We start from the raw sequence: 23445 nt of genomic DNA on the forward strand, positions 1-23445 counted from the left end.
CCGCTCCATCCCGCAGCGTTAGGTTTTGTCTCTCGGAACATCAGACTTTTATCTAAAATTTGCAATGGGAAAAGCGAGTGTAATAGAACAGACCATCTCATATATCCCTACACCCCTGCTTCGCAATATAATTTCTCAGGACCATGGCCAGTCGCTTAACTTTTCTTGGATCTCGGTTTTCTCATCCCTACATTAGGAGGCTAAAGTAAACCTTAAAGTAGAAAGTTCTAAAGTTTTATCTAGTTGAGAATCTTGGTGGCTTAATCTGTGGGATCTCTGAAAGCTCCTAAGAGAATATATGGAAGCAGCTGAGTCATTTAATAAGCAAAGTGGTTTCTTTGTTTGTTTGTTTTCGTTTTTACTATAATCTACTAAGTTGGTAAAAAGAAAAGTTAGAAAGATTTAATTGTTTTTTTTTTTTTTTTTTTTTTTTTTTTTGAGACAGAGCCTCGCTCTGTGGCCCAGGTTGGAGTGTAGTGGTTTGATCTCGGCTCACTGCAAACTCCGCCTCCCGGGTTCCCGCCATTCTCCTGCCTCAGCCTCCTGAGTAGCTGGGACTACAGGCGCCGCCACCACGCCAGGATGGTCTCGGTCTCCTGACCTCGTGCTCCGCCCGCCTCGGCCTCCCAAAGTGCTGGGATTACAGGCGTGAGCCACCGCGCCCGACCAGAAAGACTATAGGACTTTCTGAGCATCAAACGAGATGATATGTGAGACAATTTCAATTCTTAAGGGCCTTACACGTTTTATGTGTTATCATTCATACCATGCTGGTCCCTATAAAATAGCTTAAGATCTTAAAAAAGCTTAGGATCCTTGAAAATGGGAATGAGGTTGTGTTTGGTGTGGGCATATGGTCAACAGCAGCCTGGAAAGCAAACAGGAAAACGGGAAGTCTTGGAATGGTTTATCTATTATGTTAGTGGTTCTCGATTTCATTAGTGCCGACATCACTTCACAGATGCTGAATAAATCTCTTTGTTTTAACTGCAATGAAAATCAGAGAAAATATAAACCATTTGCAAGCCAAATAAGACAATATCTCAGCTATAATCTGTAATGTAGAGGAGAAACAAATTTTACCTTTTTCTGTTTTTGTAGAGACAGCAGCTATACTAGGTAGCCCAGGCTGGTCTCAAACACCTGGGCTCAAGCAGTCCTCTCACCTTGGCCTCCTCTCACCTTGGCCTCCTAAAGTGCTGAGATTACAGGTGTGAGCCACTGTGCCCAACCAAGAAACAAATTTTATAATAGCAAAATAATATATATTTCAAAAGATAAAGGCTAAAACATGTCTACAGTGGAAAATACAAGGAAGCAGTTATTTGCTTGCACCCATAAACCATAACTATAAATGTAAAAGCTGCAACTGCAACAGGTGTATTCTCTTGGTTCCTGAAGCATGGTAAGGGCTTATTGTTGATGACATTTTCCAAAATGGTGAGCAACAAGCCACTTGGTAAAACTTTTTTTTAATTTTAATTTTATAGTCCATCAGCTGGGTCTTACAGCTCATGCCTATAATCCTAGCACTTTGGGATGCTGAGGTGGGTGGATCACTTGAGGCCAGTAGTTCAAGACCAGCCTGACCAACATGGCGAAACCCTGTCTCTGCTAAAAATGCAAAAATTAGGCAGTCGTCATGGCATGCACCTGTAATCCCAGCTACTCAGGAGGCTGAGGCAGGAGAATTGCTTGAACCCAGGAGGTGGAGGTTGCAGTAAGCCAAGATTGTGCCACTGCACTCCAGCCTGGGCGACAGACGAGATCCTGTCTCAAAATAAATAAACAAACAAGCAACCAACCAAACAAACAAACTTTGTAATCCATGACCCGCTGAAATGAAGTTCTGACTACATCAACATATAATCTTCCATTGTTTTCCTCATAGAAGAATTCTTAGAAATTTTAGTTGATATTAAAAGTGAAAAAGAAAGTAGCTTGTCATATGTAAAATTGACTTAGAGTCTAGGCCTCAGACACAGAAGAAAGTGTCTGGTAGGTCATTCAAAAGTCTGATGGAATGTGAGACAATATTTTATTGTGTGGGCTTGTTGCATGGTAGGATGTTTAGCATTGCAATCACATGCTGGTGTCTCCCTCTTCCCTCCGTGATTGTGACAACGCAAATTCCCCTACAGGCTTCTAAAACACACTCTAGAGGCTGGTATTGTTGAGACACACTAGGCTAAGATGGCTTTTCACTATATATTCCTTGTGACATTGGTTTGATGAGAGTAGACAATAGAGTCTGGAAGTGTAAATTTATTTTTAATTTTTAAAAAATCTTTTTTGAGACATAGTCTTGTTCTGTTGCCCAAGCTGGAGTGCAGTGGCGAGACCAGGGCTCACTGCAGCCCTGACCGCCTAAGCTCAAGTGATTCTTCTGCCTCAGCCTCCCAAGTAGCTGAGACTACTCAGCTATCGGTGTTTGTTTGTTTGTTTGTTTTTTGAGACGGAGTCACTCTCTGTCACCCAGGCTGGAGTACAGTGGTGCAATCTCGGCTCACTGCAACCTCTGCCTTCTGGATTCAAGTGATGCCCCTGCCTCAACCTCCTAAGTAGCTGGGATTACAGGAGTGCACCACCACACCTGATCAATTTTTGTATTTTTAGTAGAGTCTGGGTTTCACCATGTTGGCCAGGCTGGTCTCAAACTCCTGATCTCAAGTGATCCGCCTGCCTTGGTCTTCCAAAGTGCTGGGATTACAGGCTTGAGCCACTGTGCCCGGCCCTCAGCTATTGTTTTATTTTTTATTTAGTTAGTTATCTATTTTTGGCAGAGATGGGGGAGGTCTCACTGTGTTGCCCAGGCCAGTCTTGAACTCTTGGCCTCAAGCGAGCCTCCTGCCTCTTCCAAAGTGCTAGGATTACAGGCATGAACTACAGCACCGAGCTGGAGGTCTAAATTTAGAGTGAAGAGTTTGAGAAGACAAAAAGTAACAAAGGTGTGATGGAGTAGACAGATTTATGATTTCCTGAACTCAAAAATTAAGGAAAGGGTCTAAGAAGGGGCAAATAAGAGGGGGAGAAAAGTAGTTGGCTCCCAAACCGAAATGAAGCCCTTCCTTGCTGAGCTTAGAGGCAAAAGAAAATGAAAGCAAGCTGAGATCCTAAGAAAACAAGAGATTAAAGTTAAATAAAGAAGGAACACGGAAGTCTGAGCAATAGTCAGAAAAAAATAGGTGAGAGTACTGTATTACAGACAGATACCTTATATGAATTCTTTATTTGGGTGAGTCTGAGATTAAATCTGTGGCTTTGCAAGAAGGAAGTTTGTTTCAGAAGAGAAAAATTGGCAGTGTAGGAAAATCTAAAAGGCAAGGGAGAAATGCTGATTGGGAAGAGGAGTTTATTTAGAATGAAAAGGAATATTATGATACTCATTATTAGAAATAATGTGCCCCTATGCTATGTTAATTACTATGTCTGGTACTATTTTTTTTTTTTTTGAGACGGAATCTCCCTCTGTCGCCCAGGCTGGAGTGCAGTGGCGCATGTGATCTCAACTCACTGCAAGCTCTGCCTCCTGGGTTCACGCCATTCTCCTGCCTCAGCTTCCCGAGTATCTCGGACTACAGACGCCCGCCACCACGCCTGGCTAATTTTTGTTTTTGTATTTTTAGTAGAGACAGGGTTTCACCGTGTTAACCAGGATGGTCTTGATCTCCTGACCTCGTGATCCGCCCTTCTCGGCCTCCCAAAGTGCTGGGATTACAGGTGTGAGCCACTGTGCCTGGCCTGGTATTTTTTGTATAGTTGGCATTCCTGGCACATCCATCTTATTGGCTGTGCACATAACTGTCCCAAAGATCCTGCCTTTGGGAAGTGAACATTCTTTTTCTTTTTTGAAACAGAGTCTTGCTCTGTCACCCAGACTGGAGTGGAGTGGCATGACCTTGGCTCACTGCAGCCACTGCCTCCTGGGCTCAAGTGATTTTCCAGCCTCAGCCTCCCAAGTAGCTGGGACTATAGGTGTGCACCACCATGCCAGCTAATTTTTGTATTTTTTCAGTAGAGATGGGTTTTGCCATGTTGGCCAGGCTGGTCTCAAACTCCTGACCTTAGGTGATCTGCCCACCTCGGCCTCCCAAAGTGCTGGGATTACAGGCCTGAGCCACCACGCCCAGCCATGGAAAGTGAACGTTCTATAATGGAGAGAAGACAGAAAATAAATATGTAAATATGTGTGTGGGTGGGGCAGGGGGTGTGATAAGCATTTGGGAAATAGTCAGGGAAGGCATCACTAGTGAGCCAAGAACAGAAGTAAGGGAGCCAGGCTTGCAGGTATCTGGGGTTTGAAGATTCAGGCAGAGGGTGCTGCAGATGAGAGAACTCTGAGATGACAGCAATCAGATCACATCCGGCCTGTTTGAAGAACAAGGAGGTCAGAGTGACAACAGCAGAATGAGTGAGGGCGAACGTCGTAGGAGATGAGGCTTAGGGCAACTTGGCCATTATAGGGGTTGGTTGTTTTTGGTTTCTACTCTTTTAGAGAAGGAGGTCTTGCTATGTTGCCCAGGCTGGTGTTGAACTGGGCTCAAGCGATCCTTCTGTCTTCATCTTCTAAGTAGCTGGCCTCTTAAGTAGCTGAGATTACAGGCAGGAGCTATAGGACTTGGGTTTTCGTTTTTTTGTTTTTGTTTTGAGATGGGGTCTCGCTCTCTCGCCCAGGCTGGAGTGCAGTGGCATAATCACAGCTCATTGCAGCCTCGACCTCCCAGGCTCAAGCGATCCTCCCACCTCAGCCTCCAGAGTAGCTGGGACTAAAGGCGCATCCACGACACCCGGCTAATTTTTTTTGCTTTTTGTAGGGACAGGGTCTCGCTGTGTTGCCCAGGCTGGTCTTGAACTTCTGGACTCAAGTAATCCTCCCACCTAAGGCTCCCAAAGTGTTGGGATTACAAGCGTGAGCCACATCACCTGGCCAGGACTTGGTTTTTAATCCTAGTGAGATGAGAAGCTAATGGGGGTTTTGGGGAAGGGAGTGGCATGAGCTGACTTACATATTAAAACAATCATTCTTGCTGCTGTGTGGTGACTAGATTGGGCAGAAGTTAGGAGACTAGTTGAGAGGTTATTGCAATAATCCAGAAGGAAAATGATGGTGATTTGAACTAAGGTTAAGGTGGTAGGCTGGGCGTGGTGGCTCATGCCTGTAATCCCAGCACTTTAGGAGGCTAAGGCCGGTGGATCACCTGAGGCCAGGAGTTCGAGACCAGCCTGACCAACATGGTGAAACCTCGTCTCTACTAAAAATACAAAATTAGCCAGGCGTGTTGGCACATGCCTGTAATCCCAGCTACTCAGGAGGCTGAGGCAGGAGAATAGCTTGAACCTGGGAGGTGGAGGTGGAGGTGGAGGTGGTAGATTCTGGATATCTACGGAAGATAGAGCCAAGATAGGATTTGCTGATGCATGTGAGAGAAGAGGGGTCAGACATGTCTGTAAGTTCTGTGGCCTGAGCATCTGGAAGGATGGAGTTGCCATTTACCAAAATGGAACAGATTAGGGAGAAGCAAGTCAAGAGGAAAAGAGGAGGAGCTCAGCCGGGCATGGTGGCTCACATCTGTAATCCCAGCACTGTGGGAGACTGAGATGGGTGGATCACTTGAGGTCAGGAGTTCGAGATCAGCCTGGCAACCATGGCGAAACCCCGTCTCTATTAAAAATACAAAAATTAGCCGGGGGCAGTGGCACCCGCCTGTTGTCCCAGCTACTCGGGAGGCTAAGGCAGGAGAATCGCTTGAACCTGGGAGGTGGAGGTTGCAGGGCGCTGAGATTGCGCCACCGCACTCCATCCTGGGCAACAAAGCGAGACTCTGTCTCAAAAATAAATAAATAAATAAATACATTAATTAATTAAAAACAAAAGAGAGAGAGAGAGAGAAGGACCCGTTTTGGATAAATTTGAGGTGACTTGTCGGATATTCAAGTGACAAGAAGGCAAGTTGGTGTTCAAGTTTCAAGTTAAGGGGTGTCATTTGGGCCCAAGATTTGAATTTGGGCCAGATGCAGTGGTTCATGCCTGTAATCCCAGCTAAGGCAGGAGGATCTCTTGAGGCCAGGAGATCAAGACCAGCCTGGTCAACATGTCAAGACCCTGTTTCTACAAAATATGTTAAAACTTAGCTGGTGGTATGTCTATTATCCCAGCTATTCAGGAGGCTGAGGTGGGAGGATCCTTTGAGCCTAGAAGTTTAAGGCCGCAGTGAGCTATGATCACGCCACTGTCCAGTGTGGCTCATTTTTGTATTTTTATTACTAGAGATGGTGTTTCACCGTGTTGACCAGGCTGGTCTCGAACTCCTGAACTCAAGTGATCTGCCTGCCTTGGCCTCCCAAAGTGCTGGGATTATAGGCGTGAGCCACCGCATAGGCCAATGTATTGCTATCTTACTTATTTAAAAAAGAAGCTATACCTTTGGCCATAGAACCCCCAGTTTTGTTTTGTTTTTTTCTATGTGAAGCAATTTGTAACACATCATTGTCAATTCACTTTTATTTTATGGGCATTTACTGCACAGCTCTAAGCAATTCCACATCAAAGACATTCTCTCTGTATTTAACAGAGGCCTGATAGATGGGTGGGTCTACACATAAGAATTGCCTTGGGACTTCCTATGTGTCATTAAGAAAGAATTTAACATTAGCTTAGTAACCAAACAAGATCAAATATACAGGTATTTAAACACAAACACACGCACAAACACTTAGACTTTGTTGGAATTATGCAAGTAATATTTAATAAAACAAAAATTAATTGTAGGCTGGGTGCAGTGGTTCACACCTATAAACCTAGCACTTTGGGAAGCCGAGGTGGGTGGATCGCTTGAGCTCAAAAGTTTCAGACCAGCCTGGATAACATGGCAGAACGCCATCTCTACAAAAGAAATACAAAAATTATGGTGGCATGTGCCTGTAGTCCCGGCTACTTGGGAGGCTGAGGCCGGAAGATCACTTGAACCTGGGAGATGGAGGTTGCAGTCAGTTGATATCGTGCTGCTGGGTGACAGAGTGAGACCCTGTCTCAAAAAAAAAAAAAAAAAAAAAAAAAGCAGGAATAACATTTGATTTTTAAAATGTTATAAAAAAGAGACCATGTTGGCCAGGCATGGTGGCTCATGCCTGTAATCCCAGCACTTTGGGAGGCCAAGGCAGGTGGATCACCTGAGGTCAGGAGTTCCCGACCAGCCTGACCAACATGGTGAAACCCGGTCTCTACTAAAAATACAAAAAGCCGGGCATGGTGGCAGGTGCCTGTAATCCCAGCTACTCAGGAGGCTGAGGCAGGAGAATCGCACGAACCTGGGAGGTGTAGGTTTCAGTGAGCTGAGATTGAACCACTGCACTCCAGCCTGGGTGACAGAGCAAGACTCCAGCTCAAAAAAAAACAAAAACCAAACAGAGGCATGTCCAAAGCACATAGGAGTCAACCAGAAAGAGCTCCCAACGGCCAATGCTGGAACTGTCTGAGCAAAATAAATAACATAATATTGATTATATTATTGATTATAACTGGAAGTATAAAATAAGCATGAATCCACGCAGATATATATATATTTTTATATGTGAATAAATAAATATATATAGAGAAGGGACAAATCTTTTTTTTTTTTTTTTGAGACAGAGTCTTGTTCTGTCACCCAGGCTGGAGTGCAGTGGCATGATCTCAGCTCACTACAACTTCTGCCTCCCATATTCAAGCAGTTCTGCCTCAGCCTCCCAAGTAGCTGGGACTGCAGGCGCAAGCCACCACGCCCAGCTACTTTTTGTATTTTTAGTAGAGACGGGGTTTCACCATATTGGCGAGGGTGGTCTCGAACTTCTGATCTCAAGTGATTCGCCCACCTTGGCCTCCCAAAGTGTTGGGATTACAGGCGTGAGCCACCATGCCCGGCCTTCGTTTTTTAATCGTCAGAAATACCTGTTAGTACACTTTACTTTCAGAGGCTGTTTACAGAGGTGAGTCACGACCTTATCAGTTTTTTCACACAAACAGGGAGGATTAAAGAGATCATCAGAATACCTCAAAGAGAATAGGTTGAAATGATCTTCTTAAATGATCTTGGTGTGCCTGTCACAGACATGCACAGACTCATACTCGTTTCCTCTTTGTCTTATCATTCCTCTCTGGTAACTTTACTGTTTTGTTCCTTTTTGCCTTTTGTGCCCCACCCCCGTTAAAAAAATGTGATGATCAGCCACAGCAGATTGTACATTGTTAACGGAACATCATGACTGTCCATGATGATGATAGCAACAGCTTCAAGGTTTTTTGTAAGTAGATATTGCACCTCATTGTTTGAGAAGAAACAAAGATAAAATGCTTGCCAGACACTTGCTGAGGACAGGACTTGAAACCACCGCGCTTGGCCAGCAGATGGCGCGCCCCGCCCTCAGTGTGCATGACTTATGAATGAATATGCCCTCCCTATGCTCTGCACCCCGCCCCTCCCGCCTCTGCTAGCCTCTCCAGCTCACTGCTATCAGAACCACTGTCTGAAGCACAGATTGCCAAGGCCTGGCTTTAAAATGGTGTCATGGGAATTGAGCTGGGGAGAGGGATTCAGGGATTCTCTGTGAAGGCAATGGGTTGAACAGCAGAAGGGTTGAGATAGAAAGGTGGCTGGGGAGGAGGCGCTTTTGCAGCCAATGAATGGACTCATCTCATTTGGCTGGAGTTGGGCTGGGAAGGGTAATGGACTAATGTGGGGAAGGTAGATCCAGAGCCTCGAAACTCCTACGAAGGCATTTTGACTTGCTCAGTAGGCCATAGAGAAGCCCTAAAAGGTTTTTATATATTTTTTAATTTTAGAGACAGGGTTTCAGCATGTTTCCCAGGCTGTTCTTGAACTCCTGGGCTCATGCGATCGGCCCGCCTCGGCCTCCCAAAGTGCTGGGATTACAGGAGTGAGCCACCGAGCCCAGCCGGGAATCGCTAAAAGGTTTTGAAGGTGGCAGGATGAGAGCTGTACTTGCACAAGATTAATATGACCAGGTCTGTGGATGCACTGAATGAAAACGAGAATCCAATGGAGAAGTCACCTTACAACAGGAGGGGTGGGCTGGGCATGGTGGCTCACACCTGTAATCCCAGCACTTTGGGAGGCCGGGGCTGTCACCTGAGCTCGGGAGTTTGAGACCAGCCTGACCAACATGGTGAAACCCCATCTCTACTAAAAATACAAAATTAGCCAGGGGTGGTGGTGGGCGCCTGTAATCCCAGCTGCTCCAGAGACTGAGGCAGGAGACTTGCTTGAACCCAGGAGGTGGAGGTTGCAGTAAGCCGAGATCATGCCATTGCACTCCAGCCTGGGCAACAAGAGCAAAACTGTCACAAACCAACAACAACAAAAAGAGGGGTGATGGACGAAGCATATACGTGACAATTTACAGTTTGGAAAATTCAGAGAAGTAGCTTCTCAACCTTGTCACCCATCAGTAGAATACTTCCTTCCAGAATCAGTGTCCGGAAATGTCCAGGAAACCAGGAACCGAGCCTACACATCCCGATGTCCTATGTGAATGCGTATGTGGGGCTAGCCAATCCCTTGCCTTCCTGCCTCTAGGAAGATTATTAGGTCTTCCATTTGTTTTCAAGTAAGAAGCAAAAAAAAAAAAAAAAAAAAAAAAAAAAAAAAAAAAAAGAAAGAAAGAAAAACAGCTTGAGTTTCTTTCCACATCACAGCCTTCCAATGTGTTATTATTCAACACTGCAGTGTCAGATTTAGATTTTCCACCTCGAGGAATTTGGTTTAGCTTTAATTAGTTGCTGTGAATATTTCTGAGCCAACTCTGGAAAGCATTTATCTGGAAAATAGTTTCCACTAAAATATAAGCTGGATATAGGGTATCATTTTCCTAGGAGGGTTTGTATCAGTTAACACAGTTATACATTCTCTCCAGTCCTCTGGATGACTTTTGCCACAAGCCCATCATCGTCATATTGGTTAATTACTTATTAATCACAATTCAAAATACTATATTGAGGCATCTGCATCGCCATCCAAGTTCTAGCCTCAGGACTTCAGAGCGTGAAGATTTTTCGGAGAAAAGATAACGCTTACAGGTTATTCTCATACAGGCAACTGATGCATTTTTCATCCGGCAACTTTTCATAAAAACAAGCTGAAAAATACCAGACAAATGAAAAACAGACTTCAGCAGTTCCATGCTGCTTCCTGAGTAACTGAAGAATGTGCTTCTTGTGGTTGAAATGAGGGATCTGTTTAATATGGATGAAACAGCAACACTCCAGGCATTTTCATTGACATTTCACTGTGACTTTTTGAACTTAGGAGCGCGGATACGAAAACCTACTCTTCCTTTCTGCTGTGCGGAGCCTGCACAATCTGCAGAAAGATTGCAGGGCCGGGCCAGGCGAGGTAACAGGCTACGTGGGGTTCATGTTCTCTCTGGTTGTTCCCTCCCCCTGTTTGTACTTCATTTCCATTCACACGGCTGCACTTCCCAGTTTTCCAGGATCTCTCCTCTGAAACCAGGCAAGGGTTTGTTCCCAAATCCCACCCATTGCCTCTCCAGCCCTGGACTTGCTTACTGGACCACACATAGGTGGTGGGCATTGGTGACTTGTCCCTAGGATCAGGGGATCAGAAACTGCCCAGAGGGGCTGGATGGAGCTCGGCGGCACTCAGGGCACAATGGAGAGCGGATTCAAACGGCAAAGGAGCCGAGGGAAGCCCCTCTGCCCGAGCCTCCCTAGCGCCGGCCGGGCTCCGCTCAGGAGCAGCCCCGCCGTCTGGCAGAGACATGCTGTTTTGTTTAAATCCTCCACATTCTTTGCCATTTCCCCATTGGCCGGATGGGGCTACCCTCCCCGCCGCGGCCGCTGCTGATGTCAGCCTTGCTCGCGCTCGCTCCTCCCGCACCCACCTCCCGGGCCCAGGCACACTGCATCGGCGCGGACGCTCCGGTCCCGGCGAGGTGGCTGCAAACTCGCGGGCACGCACGGCGCCCGGGGAGCCAAGGGACTCGGGGGAGGGGACGCGCGCGGAAGGCGCCAGCTTCCTCCCGCCCGCCCCTAGCAGCCGCGAGCTGAGGTTGGAGACGCCCGGGGCCCCAGCCGGGCAGAGCCGAGCGGCGGCGGCTTCCCTTTTCTCCCCGAGCCAAGCTCCGGAGCGGCGCGGGGACCGGCCCTAAAAAGAGCAGGAAATCTTGTTTACCGCCCGCGGAGAGGAGCCGATCGAGCCTTTGTCTGGAAAGTCAGCATCTCCAGCTCCGGCTGCAATGTGTTCCTGGTGACATTAGCATCGGGCAGACCCGCCGGAGGAGGGGGGTCGCCAGGTTCCCGTCTGCTTTCGGAGGCGGATCGAGCGGGTGACTTTTGTGCATTCGTTTTAATTTTTGGAAATCTCTCTTTTTTCCTCCCTCGCTCGCTGCCGGGCATGTCCTGATCTGGCGGCCGCTCCTACCACCCTGGGCTGCCGAGCAGAGCCGTCGCCAGCGGGTCTCCCTCCCTACCTCCCTGACTTTGCAACACCGCGTTCCGGGAGGACCAGCCTCGGCGAGGGAGGAGGCGGAGGAGCTGCGAACACCCGGACCCAAACCCTGACATGCTCTGGGGCGGAGAGGAGGAAGCCAGGAGCTGAGCGCGCCGCGGGGGCTGCTTCGCCCGCCGGCTACGAGCGCTGGGCTCCGGGCGCCCTGCCCTGCGCCTGGGCGGCAGGCTTGCTGGTCTGGAGGGCGCCCCCAGCTTCCCGCCCCGGGGATCCGCGGCCGGCAGGACCATGCTGCTGAAAGAGTACCGGATCTGCATGCCGCTCACCGTAGACGAGGTAAGCGCCGCGCCCGGCCCGGCCTCGCTCGCTCCGGGACTGCCGCCGCCGCCGCCTCCTGGCCGGCGAGCCCCGGGCTAGCGGCAGGAAACCCAGGTGGACGTTACCCCGCAAGCCCGAAGGCTGGAGGAGAGGAGGGAGGGGATTTGCGGCTTCCACTTGTCACCCCAGCGGGGGAGGGCGGCGTTGGGTGGGGCGGCGGACTCCGGGTGGGCTCTTTGGGGGTGCCCAGAATCCAGACTGTTAGGGATCACAATGAGCCAAAGGGAGTGGGTGAGCCCCCTCCTTCCAAATAAGAAAATGAATAAAGCAAACCCAAGAGCCCCCGGCGCGCGCTGTAGCTGGGGTTTGGGGGGCACCCCGTCCTGGCCGTGGGCCCAGCTTCCCCTCCCCGCCCTCTGCGGTCAGGTCGAGGTGCAAGGAGGAGCCTTGCGCCCTCGGGATCTGCACGCCCAGAGCCCCGCGGGGGGCACCTCGGAGCCCTTGGGGGAGGTCCCTGCGGGGCCGGACTTCTCGCCGTCGCCGCGGTCTTGGGCGCCGCTCCCGGCACGTCCGCCCTTCGAGGCTCGGGACCCGGCTCTGTCCTTTCGCAAACCGGCTGGCTCGGAAACTTTCTGCGTCTCTTATTTCTTCCGCCGCGGGGAGCGTGGTCGGCGCGCGAGCCGAGAGCGGCTGGGGCTGCGACGCGGCCACAGGAGGGCGCTCCAGCACGTGGTGCCGGGGCAGCGGCTGCTGGCGGGGGGGCGCCGGGCTCAGGGCGGGGGCTCGTCCTCCAAGCGCGGCTCTGCTGCCCTTCTCCCGAACCTGCGAAGCTCCAGCATTCAGGAACTGGTGCCTCAGACAGGATTATTCCAGCCCCGGCTTCCCTTTCTTCCCCTTCTTCCTCCCCACCTTTGTGGTGATTTCACGACTACTGAGCGTCTCTGTCCAGGGACAGTGAGGGAGCCCAAAGCCAAGCACGGCAACGTGAAACTCACTAGTGTGGTTTGGTGTGGCAACACACATGAAATCAGCCACCCACACCATCTTTATATTTAAATCTCGTGCCATGAAACTATCAGGTATGTTATTGAGCCACCACTTGATGAGGGGGCGATGCGCTTTGGGAGAGAAAAAGATCCTTAACTGAGAACGTGGCTGTGCTCACAGGGGCTGTCCGTATTTGCCATTTGGACCAAGGGTTAAGGCAAGACCCAAGTACAATCCAAGACAAAATCAAAGTAGCTGCAAGTTTACAAAACGCATCATGGGTACACAGGCTGCCAAGGAGGGAGAAATCAGCTTCCACCAGAATGATCAGCCGAGTTTTGGAGTTCGTTGGCATTTGAGGAGGTAGCATTTAAGTAGGGTCTGGAAGGGTGGATGCCAGATGGGTAGACAGAGATTCGAGTTGCATATGACCTTGTAAGTGGAGAAGCAGGACATAGCTTTGTGGGGAAAGAGAAAGGCAAATGAATGGGACTGGTTAATAGGAGTCTTTCCAGAAGAGGTGGAGATGGTCCCACCTTTTCAACTCCAGCAGTTGAGCTGGAGTAATTCACCTGGGAGGCGTGGATCCCTCTACTCTATCTCCTAATGACCTTGTTTTTTGATATGAGTTTGGATTCTAGGAGCAATGTTGGGACTGCATGGAATACACAGAAAATTACAGGTGATAATCAAGAAAAGAACCAGTTCTAGAAGCTTCTCTACTACCTACAAAATCTCTTTATCCTAGTTGGTTCCCTTTTCAGGCTTTCTGAAACACTCAGGCAGATGCTTTTCCCACTTTTGTTTTTGTACCGAAATATCCGCAGGTATACCATGGGGTAATTACATTTGAATGATATCGGTGGAGGCCCTCCCTTCCTTCCTTCCTTCCTTCCTTCCTTCCTTCCTTCCTTCCTTCCTTCCTTCCTTCCTTCCTTCCTTCCTTCTGTCCGTCCGTCCTTCCTTCCTTCCTTTTTCTTTTCTTTTTTGTTTTTTTTTTTGAGATGAAATCTTGCTATGTTGCCCAGGGTGGGGTGCAATGTCGAGATCTCAGCTCACTGCAACCTCCACCACCCGGATTCAAGCAATTCTTCTGCCTCAGCCTCCTGAGTAGCTGGGATTATAGGTGCCTGCCACCACGCCTGGCTAATTTTTGTAGTTTTAGTAGAGATGGGGTTTTGCCATGTTTGCCAGGCTGGTCTTGAATGCCTGACCTCAGGCGATCCACCTGCCTCAGCCTCCCAAGGTGCTGGGATTATAGGCATGAGCCACTGTGCCCAGCCAGCCCTTCCTTTCTTTTTCTTTTTCTTTTTTTTTTTTTTGAGATGGAGTCTTGCTGTGTCGCCCAGGCTGGAGTGCAGTGGCGCGATCTCGGCTCACTGCAAGCTCCGCCTCCCGGGTTCACGCCATTCTCCCACCTCAGGCTCCGAATAGCTGGGACTACAGGCGCCCGCCACCACGCCCGGCTAGTTTTTTGTATTTTTAGTAGAGACGGGGTTTCACCATGTTAGCCAGGATGGTCTTGATCTCCTGACCTCGTGACCCACCCGCCTCGGCCTCCCAAAGTGCTGGGATTACAGGCTTGAGCCACCGCGCCTGGCCAGCCCTTCCTTTCTTAATTGGCCAACAAAATCAGACTCATCAGACTCCACCTGTAATATAATTATAAATTCTTTAATGTATAATTCATTTTGGCTAAAGTATGATTCAGTTTCTGTAAGGTTTATATTCTGAAGTCATTTTCTGCTTTGTCAGAGAAGCAGGAGGGTAATTTAGATTAATAGATGTTTCCAATTAAAAGGATTCAGATTATCTAAATCTGATGATGGATGAAGAAATGAGGCCTAGTTTGCCAGATGTTAAACCCCTAAAGTCAGAACTGATAGTAAATTCCACAGTCTCCACCATCCCCTTTTACACTGACCTTAACACTGAAAACGAGGAAGCAACTTGAGTTTCTTCAAGGAAGATGTTTAGGTAAACTTTGGAAGCCTAACTTTTTTTTTTCTTTTTGAGACAGGGTCTTGTTGTCACCCAGGCTGGAGTGCAGTGGCGTGATCCTGGTTCACTTCTGCCTCCATCTCCTGGGCTCAAGTGATCCTCCCACCTCAGCCTCCTGAGTAGCTGGGAAAACAGGTGTGTGCTGCCAACCTGGCTAATTTGTTTACTTTTGTAGAGACAGGGACTTGCTATGTTGCCCAGGCTGGTCTTGAACTCCTGGGCTTGAGTGATCCTCCTGCCTCGGCCTCTTAAAGTGCTGGGATTGCTGGGCGCAGTGGCTCACGCCTATAATCCCAGCACTTTGGGAGGCCGAGGCGGGCAGATCACAAGGTCAGGAGATCGAGACCATCCTGGCTAACACGGTGAAACACCGTCTCTACTAAAAATACAAAAAAAATAAGCAGGCGTGGTGGCAGGTTCCTGTAGTCCCAGCTACTTGGGAGGCTGAGGCGGGAGAATGGCATGAACCCGGGAAGCAGAGCTTGCAGTGAGCCGAGATCACGGCACTGCACTTCAGCCTGGGTGACAGAGCAAGACTCCGTCTCAAAAAAAAAAAAGTGCTGGGATTACAGGCATGAGCCACTGCGCCCGGCCTGGGAGCCTAACTTTTGCTTCCACTCTTGGTTGGCTCTGGACTGATTCAACCTACATGGAACTTCTAGAACTTGTTTCTGTTTAACCACCAGAGTTCATTGGTAGCAGTGTCCATACTTTTGAAAATGAAGCAAATGCTTATGCTTTGAAGAGTCAGTGAGAGAACCCATACTTTGCCTGCTTCTTGTGCCTGACCTTATCCCATCTCCCTCATTTAACCCTCTGGTGGTGGTGGGCAGTGGAGCATTAGTGGCACTGGTGTGTTATTATCCATATTTTGCAGATGAATACATTGAGATTCAGAAAGGTTAGGTAATGTGCTCCAGGCCACACAGCTAGTTAATAGGCAAGCCAGAAGGAGAGCATGGTGAAACCCATTATTTGTTGTTGCTTACTCTGCTTTTTTGCCTGTCACTAGTGTTTAATCCAGCAAAAGGAAAAACATTTCTTGAAAACAGATAAAGTCAGCACTATCAAGTAAATGAAAAATCAGAGGCCTTTTGTCTTGCTATAGATGGTACTGGCCTCTACTATTCCTCTACTACTTTATTTTAACACATAAAATGTTCCCTAGTTCCAGGAAAAAAGAACATCTCTGGGAGATCAAGAAAATAAAGCTGAGCTACTGTCTAGAATAGAGTGTTGGTGGGGTTTTTTGGTGTGTGTGTGTGTGTGTGTGTGTGTGTTTTAGACATTAATTTCAGAGTAAACAATTAGTAAAAGTAACATTCCACAGATTAATTTTAATTAAAACATTTCATTGGAATAGTCCCTCGTTTGTGTTAAATGTAGGGGTCTCTGAACTCAATATAAGCCTGTTGGAAAGGTATGAACAGGAAAAGTTCCTGAGAGCTGAGAGTTGCTATAGAGAGAAAGTTGTCATTATCTTCATTTGAAACATTTGGTAGATGTAGACATAGATTCTAGAGTTTTTGTTTGTTTCTTTTTTTGAGCTGTAATCTCGCTCTGTGGCCCAGGCTGGAGTGCAGTGGGATGATTTCGGCTCACTGCAACCTCCACCTCCTGGTTTCAAGCAATTCTTCTGCCTCAGCCTCTCAAGTAGCTGAGATTGCAGGTGCCCACCATCACTCCTGGCTAATTTTTTGTATTTTTAGTAGAGAAGGGGTTTCACCATGTTGGTCAGGCTTGTCTCGAACTCCTGACCCCAGGCGATCCGCCCACGTTGGGCTCCCAAAGTGCTGGGATTACAGGCATAAGCCATTGCCCCCAGCTGATTCTAGAGTTTTAGACGTAGAAGGAGTATTGCAGATGATTTATAATTGAGCCATTTATTTATTTATTTATTTACTTTTGAGATGGAGTCTCGCTCTGTTACCCAGACTGGAGTGCAGTGGTGCAATCTTGACTCACTGAAACCTCTGCCTCCTGAGTTCCAGAGATTCTCCTACCTCAGCCTCCAGAATAGCAGGGATTACAGGCGTGCACCACCCCAGCCGGCTAATTTTTGTGTTTTTAGTAGAGACAGGGTTTCACCATGTTGGTCAGGCTGGTCTCGAACTCCTGAGAGGTCACACCCGGCGAGCCATTTCATTTTATGATGAAGTCTAGACCTGTAGAAAGTGCAGTTAAGCTGTCTACCTCATTGACAAACTTTAGGCTAGAACCAGGTCTGATTTAAGGCTCAAGGTTGTTCTACTGTATGGAATTCTCCCTCCTCTGAGATACCTTGCTGGAAGAAAATATTCTCCTGAGGACCCACATGTAAAGCAGGTACACTAGCTCTAGTCTCTAGTAGAAGGTGGCTGGGGACTCTGACCCTATGTGCTTAGCGGAGCACATAGGGTAGCCCCATTGGAACCTATTGGAAGGGTGGCTCGCCTCCTCCGCCAGCCACTCCTTGGTCTCAGTGAGCGACCTGCTCACCAAGAAGGCTTCTTGGAGCACAGTCTGAAGATCACCCTGCACCCGCCACCCTCACCCCAGAGGTACTTGTTAGTAAAATGAGCATCTCTCAAGAGACGCTAAGCACATCCTAACATTATCTAAGGCAGGAATCCTTTCATTTTCATTGCTTTCTGTACTGTTTAACCGTTCTGGCCGGGTGCAGTGGCTCATGCCTGTAATCCCAGCACTTTGGGAGGCTGAGGCTGGTGGATCACCTGAGGTCGGGAGTTCGAGATCGGCCTGACCAACATGGAGAAACCCCGTGCCTACTGAAAATACGAAATTAGTCAGGCATGGTGGTGCATGCCTGTAATCCCAGCTACTTGGGAGGCTGAGGTAGGAGAATTGCTTGAACCTGGGAGGTGGAGATTGCAGTGAGCCGAGATTGTACCATTGCACTCCAGCCTGGGCAACAGGAGCGAAAGTCTGTCTCAAAAAAACAAAAACAAACAAACAAACAAAAAATCAGTTCTTGTTCAACAGTTCCTGTTCTGACTGCATTAACATTAATGTGTATACTTTTAGGGATTGATTTGTGGTCTTTAGGGATTTGGTGCACAATGCAGAAAAGTAGAAACACTTGCCTCTGCTCCAAGAAAAGAGAAAGAAAGGAAAGAAAAGAAAAACAACTTTTTCTTACAGAATATTATTTTGTTCTTTGCCCTGGCAGGGAGCCAGTGCACTTCATCCAGGCGCCCCCAGGGCCCCGGGAGAGTTTTCTTGCGCACATTTCTGAGAACAGATTTGGGATCAGGGTGGTGCCGCCTCTGGAATGACATGAATGGAAATGCCAAAATGCCGAACAGTGCTCCTTGTTCTCTGCTTTAAACCATTTTCCTGAAATGCATCTGCAAACATATTCAGGCAGAAATTATTGAAAGGAAGAGATTTTAAGTTTGCTGCTGGCGTCAATACCTCTGAATATAAAGGATAAAGACTCCTTGGATTAATCTCACAGACTTTCCCCAAGGTTTCTCATAAACATAATTTGGAAAATGTTTTCCTTGTCTGGTATAAAAATTTTATTCTGAGTAAGACAATTCTATAAAAAGTTTTCTCAAGAATGAGCACGATATTGAGAGGTTGTTTTATTTTATTTTAAATTTTCTGTTGAGAAGGGACCAAGGTCAGCATCATGCATGTGATTTCTGGGTGATCCAGGTAGTTTCATTGGCTTGTTCTGAGAGGTGAAGCCAGCTGGATTTCTGGGTGGGGTGGGGACTTGGAGAACTTTTCTGTCTTACAAGAGGATTGTAAAACGCACCAATCAGCACTCTGTAGCTAGGACTGTAAAGTGCACTAATCAGCACTCTGTAGCTAGCTAGAGGTTTGTAAAATGCGCTAATCAGCACCCTGAAAAAACGCACCAATCAGCTCTCTTTGGCTAGCTAGAGGTTTGTAAAACGGACCAATCAGTGCTCTCTAAAATGGACCAATCAGCACTCTGTAAAATGTACCAATCAGCAGGACATGGGTGGGGACAAATAAGGGAATAAAAGCTGCCCTCCCCCCCCTCCCCGCCCCACCCAGTCACCTTCCAGGCTGTGGAACCTTTGTTCTTTCACGGTTCACAATAAATCTTGCTGCTGTCCACTCTTTGGGTCCGCACCACCTTTAAGAGCTGTAACACTCACGGCAAAGGGCCACAGCTTCATTCTTGAAGTCAGCGAGACCAAGAACCCACCAGAAGGAACCAACTGCAGACACAGTTCCACAGCCAGGGGACAGTGGAGGTTTGCCTAGCTGTCTGGCAAAGCTCCTTTTTTTTTTTTTTTTCTTGGTCATAAAGAGCATAGAGAAAGGAGGGCGGGTAAATAGATTTGTGCAAACCTTTCAACACTAATGGAACAGACAAGGAGCAGATGCTGTCCTCCTGGCTGGTCAGTGAAATTGACTCTGTCCATGAAAGAAGCTGCATTTTCCCAGTGACTTGGGTGGAAGTACCTGGCACAGGAAACGGATACAGGGATCAGGGAAGCAAACCATTGTTAACAAAACCCTGGTTAAAAGTAGGTAGTAATTAACTTTTGCTTTTTCTTATTGTGATATGGAGGAAGTTGCTAAGGCTCTTAAGTCAATTTAGAAACCTTGTGTCTGATTGCATGAGTGTGACTGATATTCCAAAGCAAAGCGAATAATATTCATTTCAGTAAGGCTGTTGTTTCAGGTGACTGGAGAATATTATTTATTGTAGGCATTAAAAGAAATTAATATACTTTATTTATTTATTTTGAGACGGAGTTTTGCTCTTGTCACCCAGGCTGGAGTGCAGTGACACTATCTCGGCTCACTGCAACCTCCGCCTCCCAGGTTTCAAGCGATTCTCCTGGCTACCTCAGCCTCCCGAGTAGCCTACCTCAGCCTCCTGAGTAGCTGGGATTACAGGTGCCTGCCAGTACGCCCAGCTAATTTTTGTATTTTTTTTTTTTTGAGACGGAGTCTCGCTCTGTCGCCCAGGCTGGAGTGCAGTGGACGGATCTCAGCTCACTGCAAGCTCCACCTCCCAGGTTTATGCCATTCTCCTGCCTCAGCCTCCTGAGTAGCTGGGTCTACAGGCGCCCACCACCACGCCCGGCTAGTTTTTTTTTTTTTTTTTTTTTTTTTTTTTTAGTAGAGACAGGGTTTCACCATGTTAGCCAGGATGGTCTCGATCTCCTGACCTCATGATCTGCCCGTCTCGGCCTCCCAAAATGCTGGGATTACAGGCTTGAGCCACCGCACCCAGCCTAATTTTTGTATTTTTAGTAGAGATGGGGTTTCACCATGTTGTCTAGGCTGGTCTCAAGCTCCTAACCTCAGGTGATCCAACCACCTCGGCCTCCCAGAGTGCTGGGATTACAGGTGTGAACCACTGCGCCCAGCCTAAAATAAATTAATATAGTTTAAGCGTTCAACCTCTTTAAGAGCTTCCCCTCTCCCAGGGATGTGTAGGTATGAGATAGGGAGTGGGAAATCACAACGTTTTGGATTTTTAAAAATGTGAAAGTGTATGCACAATGACAGGCAGTAAATGTGTTTTTCAGGAGCAGTAATTACTGGAAAAGTACATCTAGATTCATTGCTTTAGCAGCCTGAGTGAGATTGCAGCACCCTGGCTGGCTTGTGTGGGCTTTGGCCTGTTTTCTGTTGCCTGCAGGTCTGTAGTGTTAGGCAAGTCTGAAAACTTTTTTTGAAAACTAGGTAACACTTCTGCCCCGGTTCAGAGAAACAGACTGAGTTCTAGAAATCAGCTAACTTGTACTGAGAAGGTTTTATGTATCTTTAACAAATTCAGCCCACCGGGAGAGGAAAAGGAGAATTTCAGACTAGAAATCAGGAATTTTGTATATTCCCAAGTGAAGATTTTTCTTATAGGTTACAAGGAGGATAAGGCACAAATATATTATAAATATTAAAATGGACAAACCAGTCATATCTGGAATATGTAGAGTTGTCTGGAAAAATCATCTTGGAAGCTTTACTTTTTGTACTATGCAACCTCTAATTTACAGATAACATCCAAATCATTCAAACGAACAGTGTCACAGGGCTGCACACCGCCAGGGGGCGCCATTTACATGGGACCCAGTGGGAGTAGAGCAGTGTGGTCGCCTGCAACTGACCAACCTGCCTTTTACCACCCTTTCATGCTCCCAGCCCCTGCTGCTGTCCTGGGTTAGAATTTGAAAGTTTATACCAAACTCATGGGTTTACAAGTGGAAACATCACACCCTTAGCATCGTCTTTCCTGAACACTCCATCTACAATAGCTTTATCCCCATCTAAATCTCTGGCCAGGCACAGTGGCTCACGCCTGTAATCCCAGCACTTTGGGGTGCCGAGGCGACAGGTCACTTGAGGTCGGGAGTTCAAGACCAGCCTGGCCAACATGGTGAAACCCCATCTCTACTAAAAATACAAAAATTAGCTGGGCATGGTGGTGCATGCCTGTAATCCCAGCTATTCGGGAGGCCGAGGCAGGAGAATTGCTTGAACGCGGGAAGTGGAAGTTGCGGTGAGCTGAGATCGAGGCTGCACTTCAGCCTGGCTGACAGAGCGAGACTCTGTCTCAAAATAAAATATAAAATAAAATAATCTTTTCCTTAATATTCTCCCTAATTATATCCTCTATTATCTGCCTCTCCACACCTGTTTATTCCTTCAGAGCATTTATCTCAATTTGTACTTTTGTTTACTTGTTTGTTATCTATCGCCATTGTTATCTTTTCAACATGTAATCCACGTGAGAAGATACTGATACAATCTTTTCGCTTACTTTTTTTCATACTAAGTCTTTGAAATCGTGTGTGTATTTTCTGTGGACACACATCCCAGTTTGCACTGGCCACTCTGCAGTGCTCAAGGACCACGTGTGGCTTGTGGCTGCCCTACTGGACAGTGCGACTCTGGTGCTTAAACTTAGGGTCCACACATAGTAAATATTTGCTGAATGAATGGATAGGAAGAAGCTGAGAAAAACAGAAACCATTTAAGGAAGCCTGATCCTCTATGGCCTCCTGTAAAAGGCTTAAAATTTTTTCACTTCTATACTGCCTGAAATTTTACCAGTTAGAGATATCTTTTGTATTTAAAACATCCTCATTTTAAAATTTCTTAGTGATACCCCTGAGAAGTTTGAAATTGGTCATATATATTTAGGAGTTATTGCAATTAGACTGCTTTCCTCCCACCTCCCAGAGGAGTTTGTATATTAGTTTTCTTTTCTTTTTCTCGTTTTTTTTTTCCCTTGGAGTCTTGCTCTTGTTGCCCAGGCTGGAGTGCAGTGGCATGATCTCGGCTCACTGCAACCTCTACCTCCTGGTTTCAAGTGATTCTCCTGCCTCAGCCTCCCGAGTAGCTGGGATTACAAGTGCCCACCACCACACCTGGCTAATTTTTGTATTTTCAGTAGAGATGGGGTTTCGCCATGTTGGCCGGGCTGGCCGCGAACTTCTGACCTCGTGATCCACCTGTCTTGGCCTCCCAAAGTATTGGGATTACAGGCATAAGCTACTGCACCCAGCCTCTTTTCTTTTTTACTTTGAGACATAGTCTTGCTCTGTCACCCAGGCTGGAGTGCAGTGGCGTGATCTCAGCTCACTGCAACATCCGCCTCTCGGGTTCAAGCAATCCTCCCGCCTCAGGTTTCTTAGTAGCTGGGACTATAGACCAGCACCACCACACCCGGCTAGTTTTGTATTTTTGGTAGAGACAGGGTTTCACCATGTAGGACAGGCTGGTCTTGAACTCCTAACCTCCAGTGATCCACCCGCCTCAGCCTCCCAAAGTGAGCCACCGCGCCTGGCCGTATATTAGTTTTCTATTGCTATGTTACAAATGGTCACAAACTCAGTGGCTTACAACAACACCCATTTATGAGTGCACAAATTCTGTGGGTCAGAAGTCTGGGTGTGGCATGGCTGGATTCTCTGCTCAGGGTCTCATAAGGCAGACATCAGGGTGTCAGCCAGGCCGCCTTTCTTTCTGGATCTTGGAGTTGTCTTCAGGGCTCACGTGGTTGTTGGCAGAATGCAATTCCTTACAGTCCATCAGTTAGAGGCTTGCTCCTAGAGGCCACCTGCCGTGTCCTGCCATGTGGCCCTCTCCACAACATGGCAGTTTGCTCTTGCAAGGCCAGCAGGAGCTTCTGATCTCTGACTTGCTGTCTCTGACTTCTCGATGCTTTTCCAAAAGGGCTTACCAGTCAGTGGGAATCTTGAGGGCCATTCTGCCTCTCCTAGGAAGATTCGCTAAATTAGAGAAGTAGTTATTTCTTGAATCTGGAAAAGAGGGTTATGGAGGTTCCAGGTTGGCACCATGAAAACATCCATTCACAGATACTTTATTGAACTCCTGCTCTGTGCCAGGTGCTAGGCCTGGAGCGGCTAACAAGGCAGGTAGATCCCTGCCCTCCTGGAGCATCTAGGCCAGAGGATACTGGAGAGGTTTTATTGTTGTTTAAAAATAAATGATGGATGTGGTTGCACAGATCTGTTAAGTGTATTAAGAACCATTGAAGGCCGGGCGCGGTGGCTCAAGCCTGTAATCCCAGCACTTTGGGAGGCCGAGACGGGCGGATCACGAGGTCAGGAGATCGAGACCATCCTGGCTAACACGGTGAAACCCCGTCTCTACTAAAAACTACAAAAAACTAGCCGGGCGAGGTGGCGGCGCCTGTAGTCCCAGCTACCTGGGAGGC

General features: G+C 47.6%; 1 protein-coding gene across 2 annotated transcripts in view; it reads left to right on the forward strand.

Annotated features, from left to right (window-relative positions):
* The first annotated feature begins 10870 nt into the window (after positions 1 to 10870).
* PITPNC1 (phosphatidylinositol transfer protein cytoplasmic 1) overlaps positions 10871 to 23445 on the forward strand; it is a 325500-nt gene continuing 312925 nt past the window's right edge. Inside the window, exon 1 of one of the 2 annotated variants that reach the window (XM_010379975.2) lies at positions 10871 to 11798. In XM_010379975.2, the coding sequence (XP_010378277.1) occupies positions 11751 to 11798 (48 nt within the window). In that variant the 5' untranslated portion in view covers positions 10871 to 11750. The remainder of the gene's footprint in view (positions 11799 to 23445) is intronic. The other variant, XM_010379977.2, reaches the window with a different exon arrangement.

Source organism: Rhinopithecus roxellana, chromosome 19, assembly GCF_007565055.1.
Source record: "Rhinopithecus roxellana isolate Shanxi Qingling chromosome 19, ASM756505v1, whole genome shotgun sequence".
In the NCBI taxonomy this organism is placed as follows: Eukaryota; Metazoa; Chordata; class Mammalia; order Primates; family Cercopithecidae; genus Rhinopithecus; species Rhinopithecus roxellana.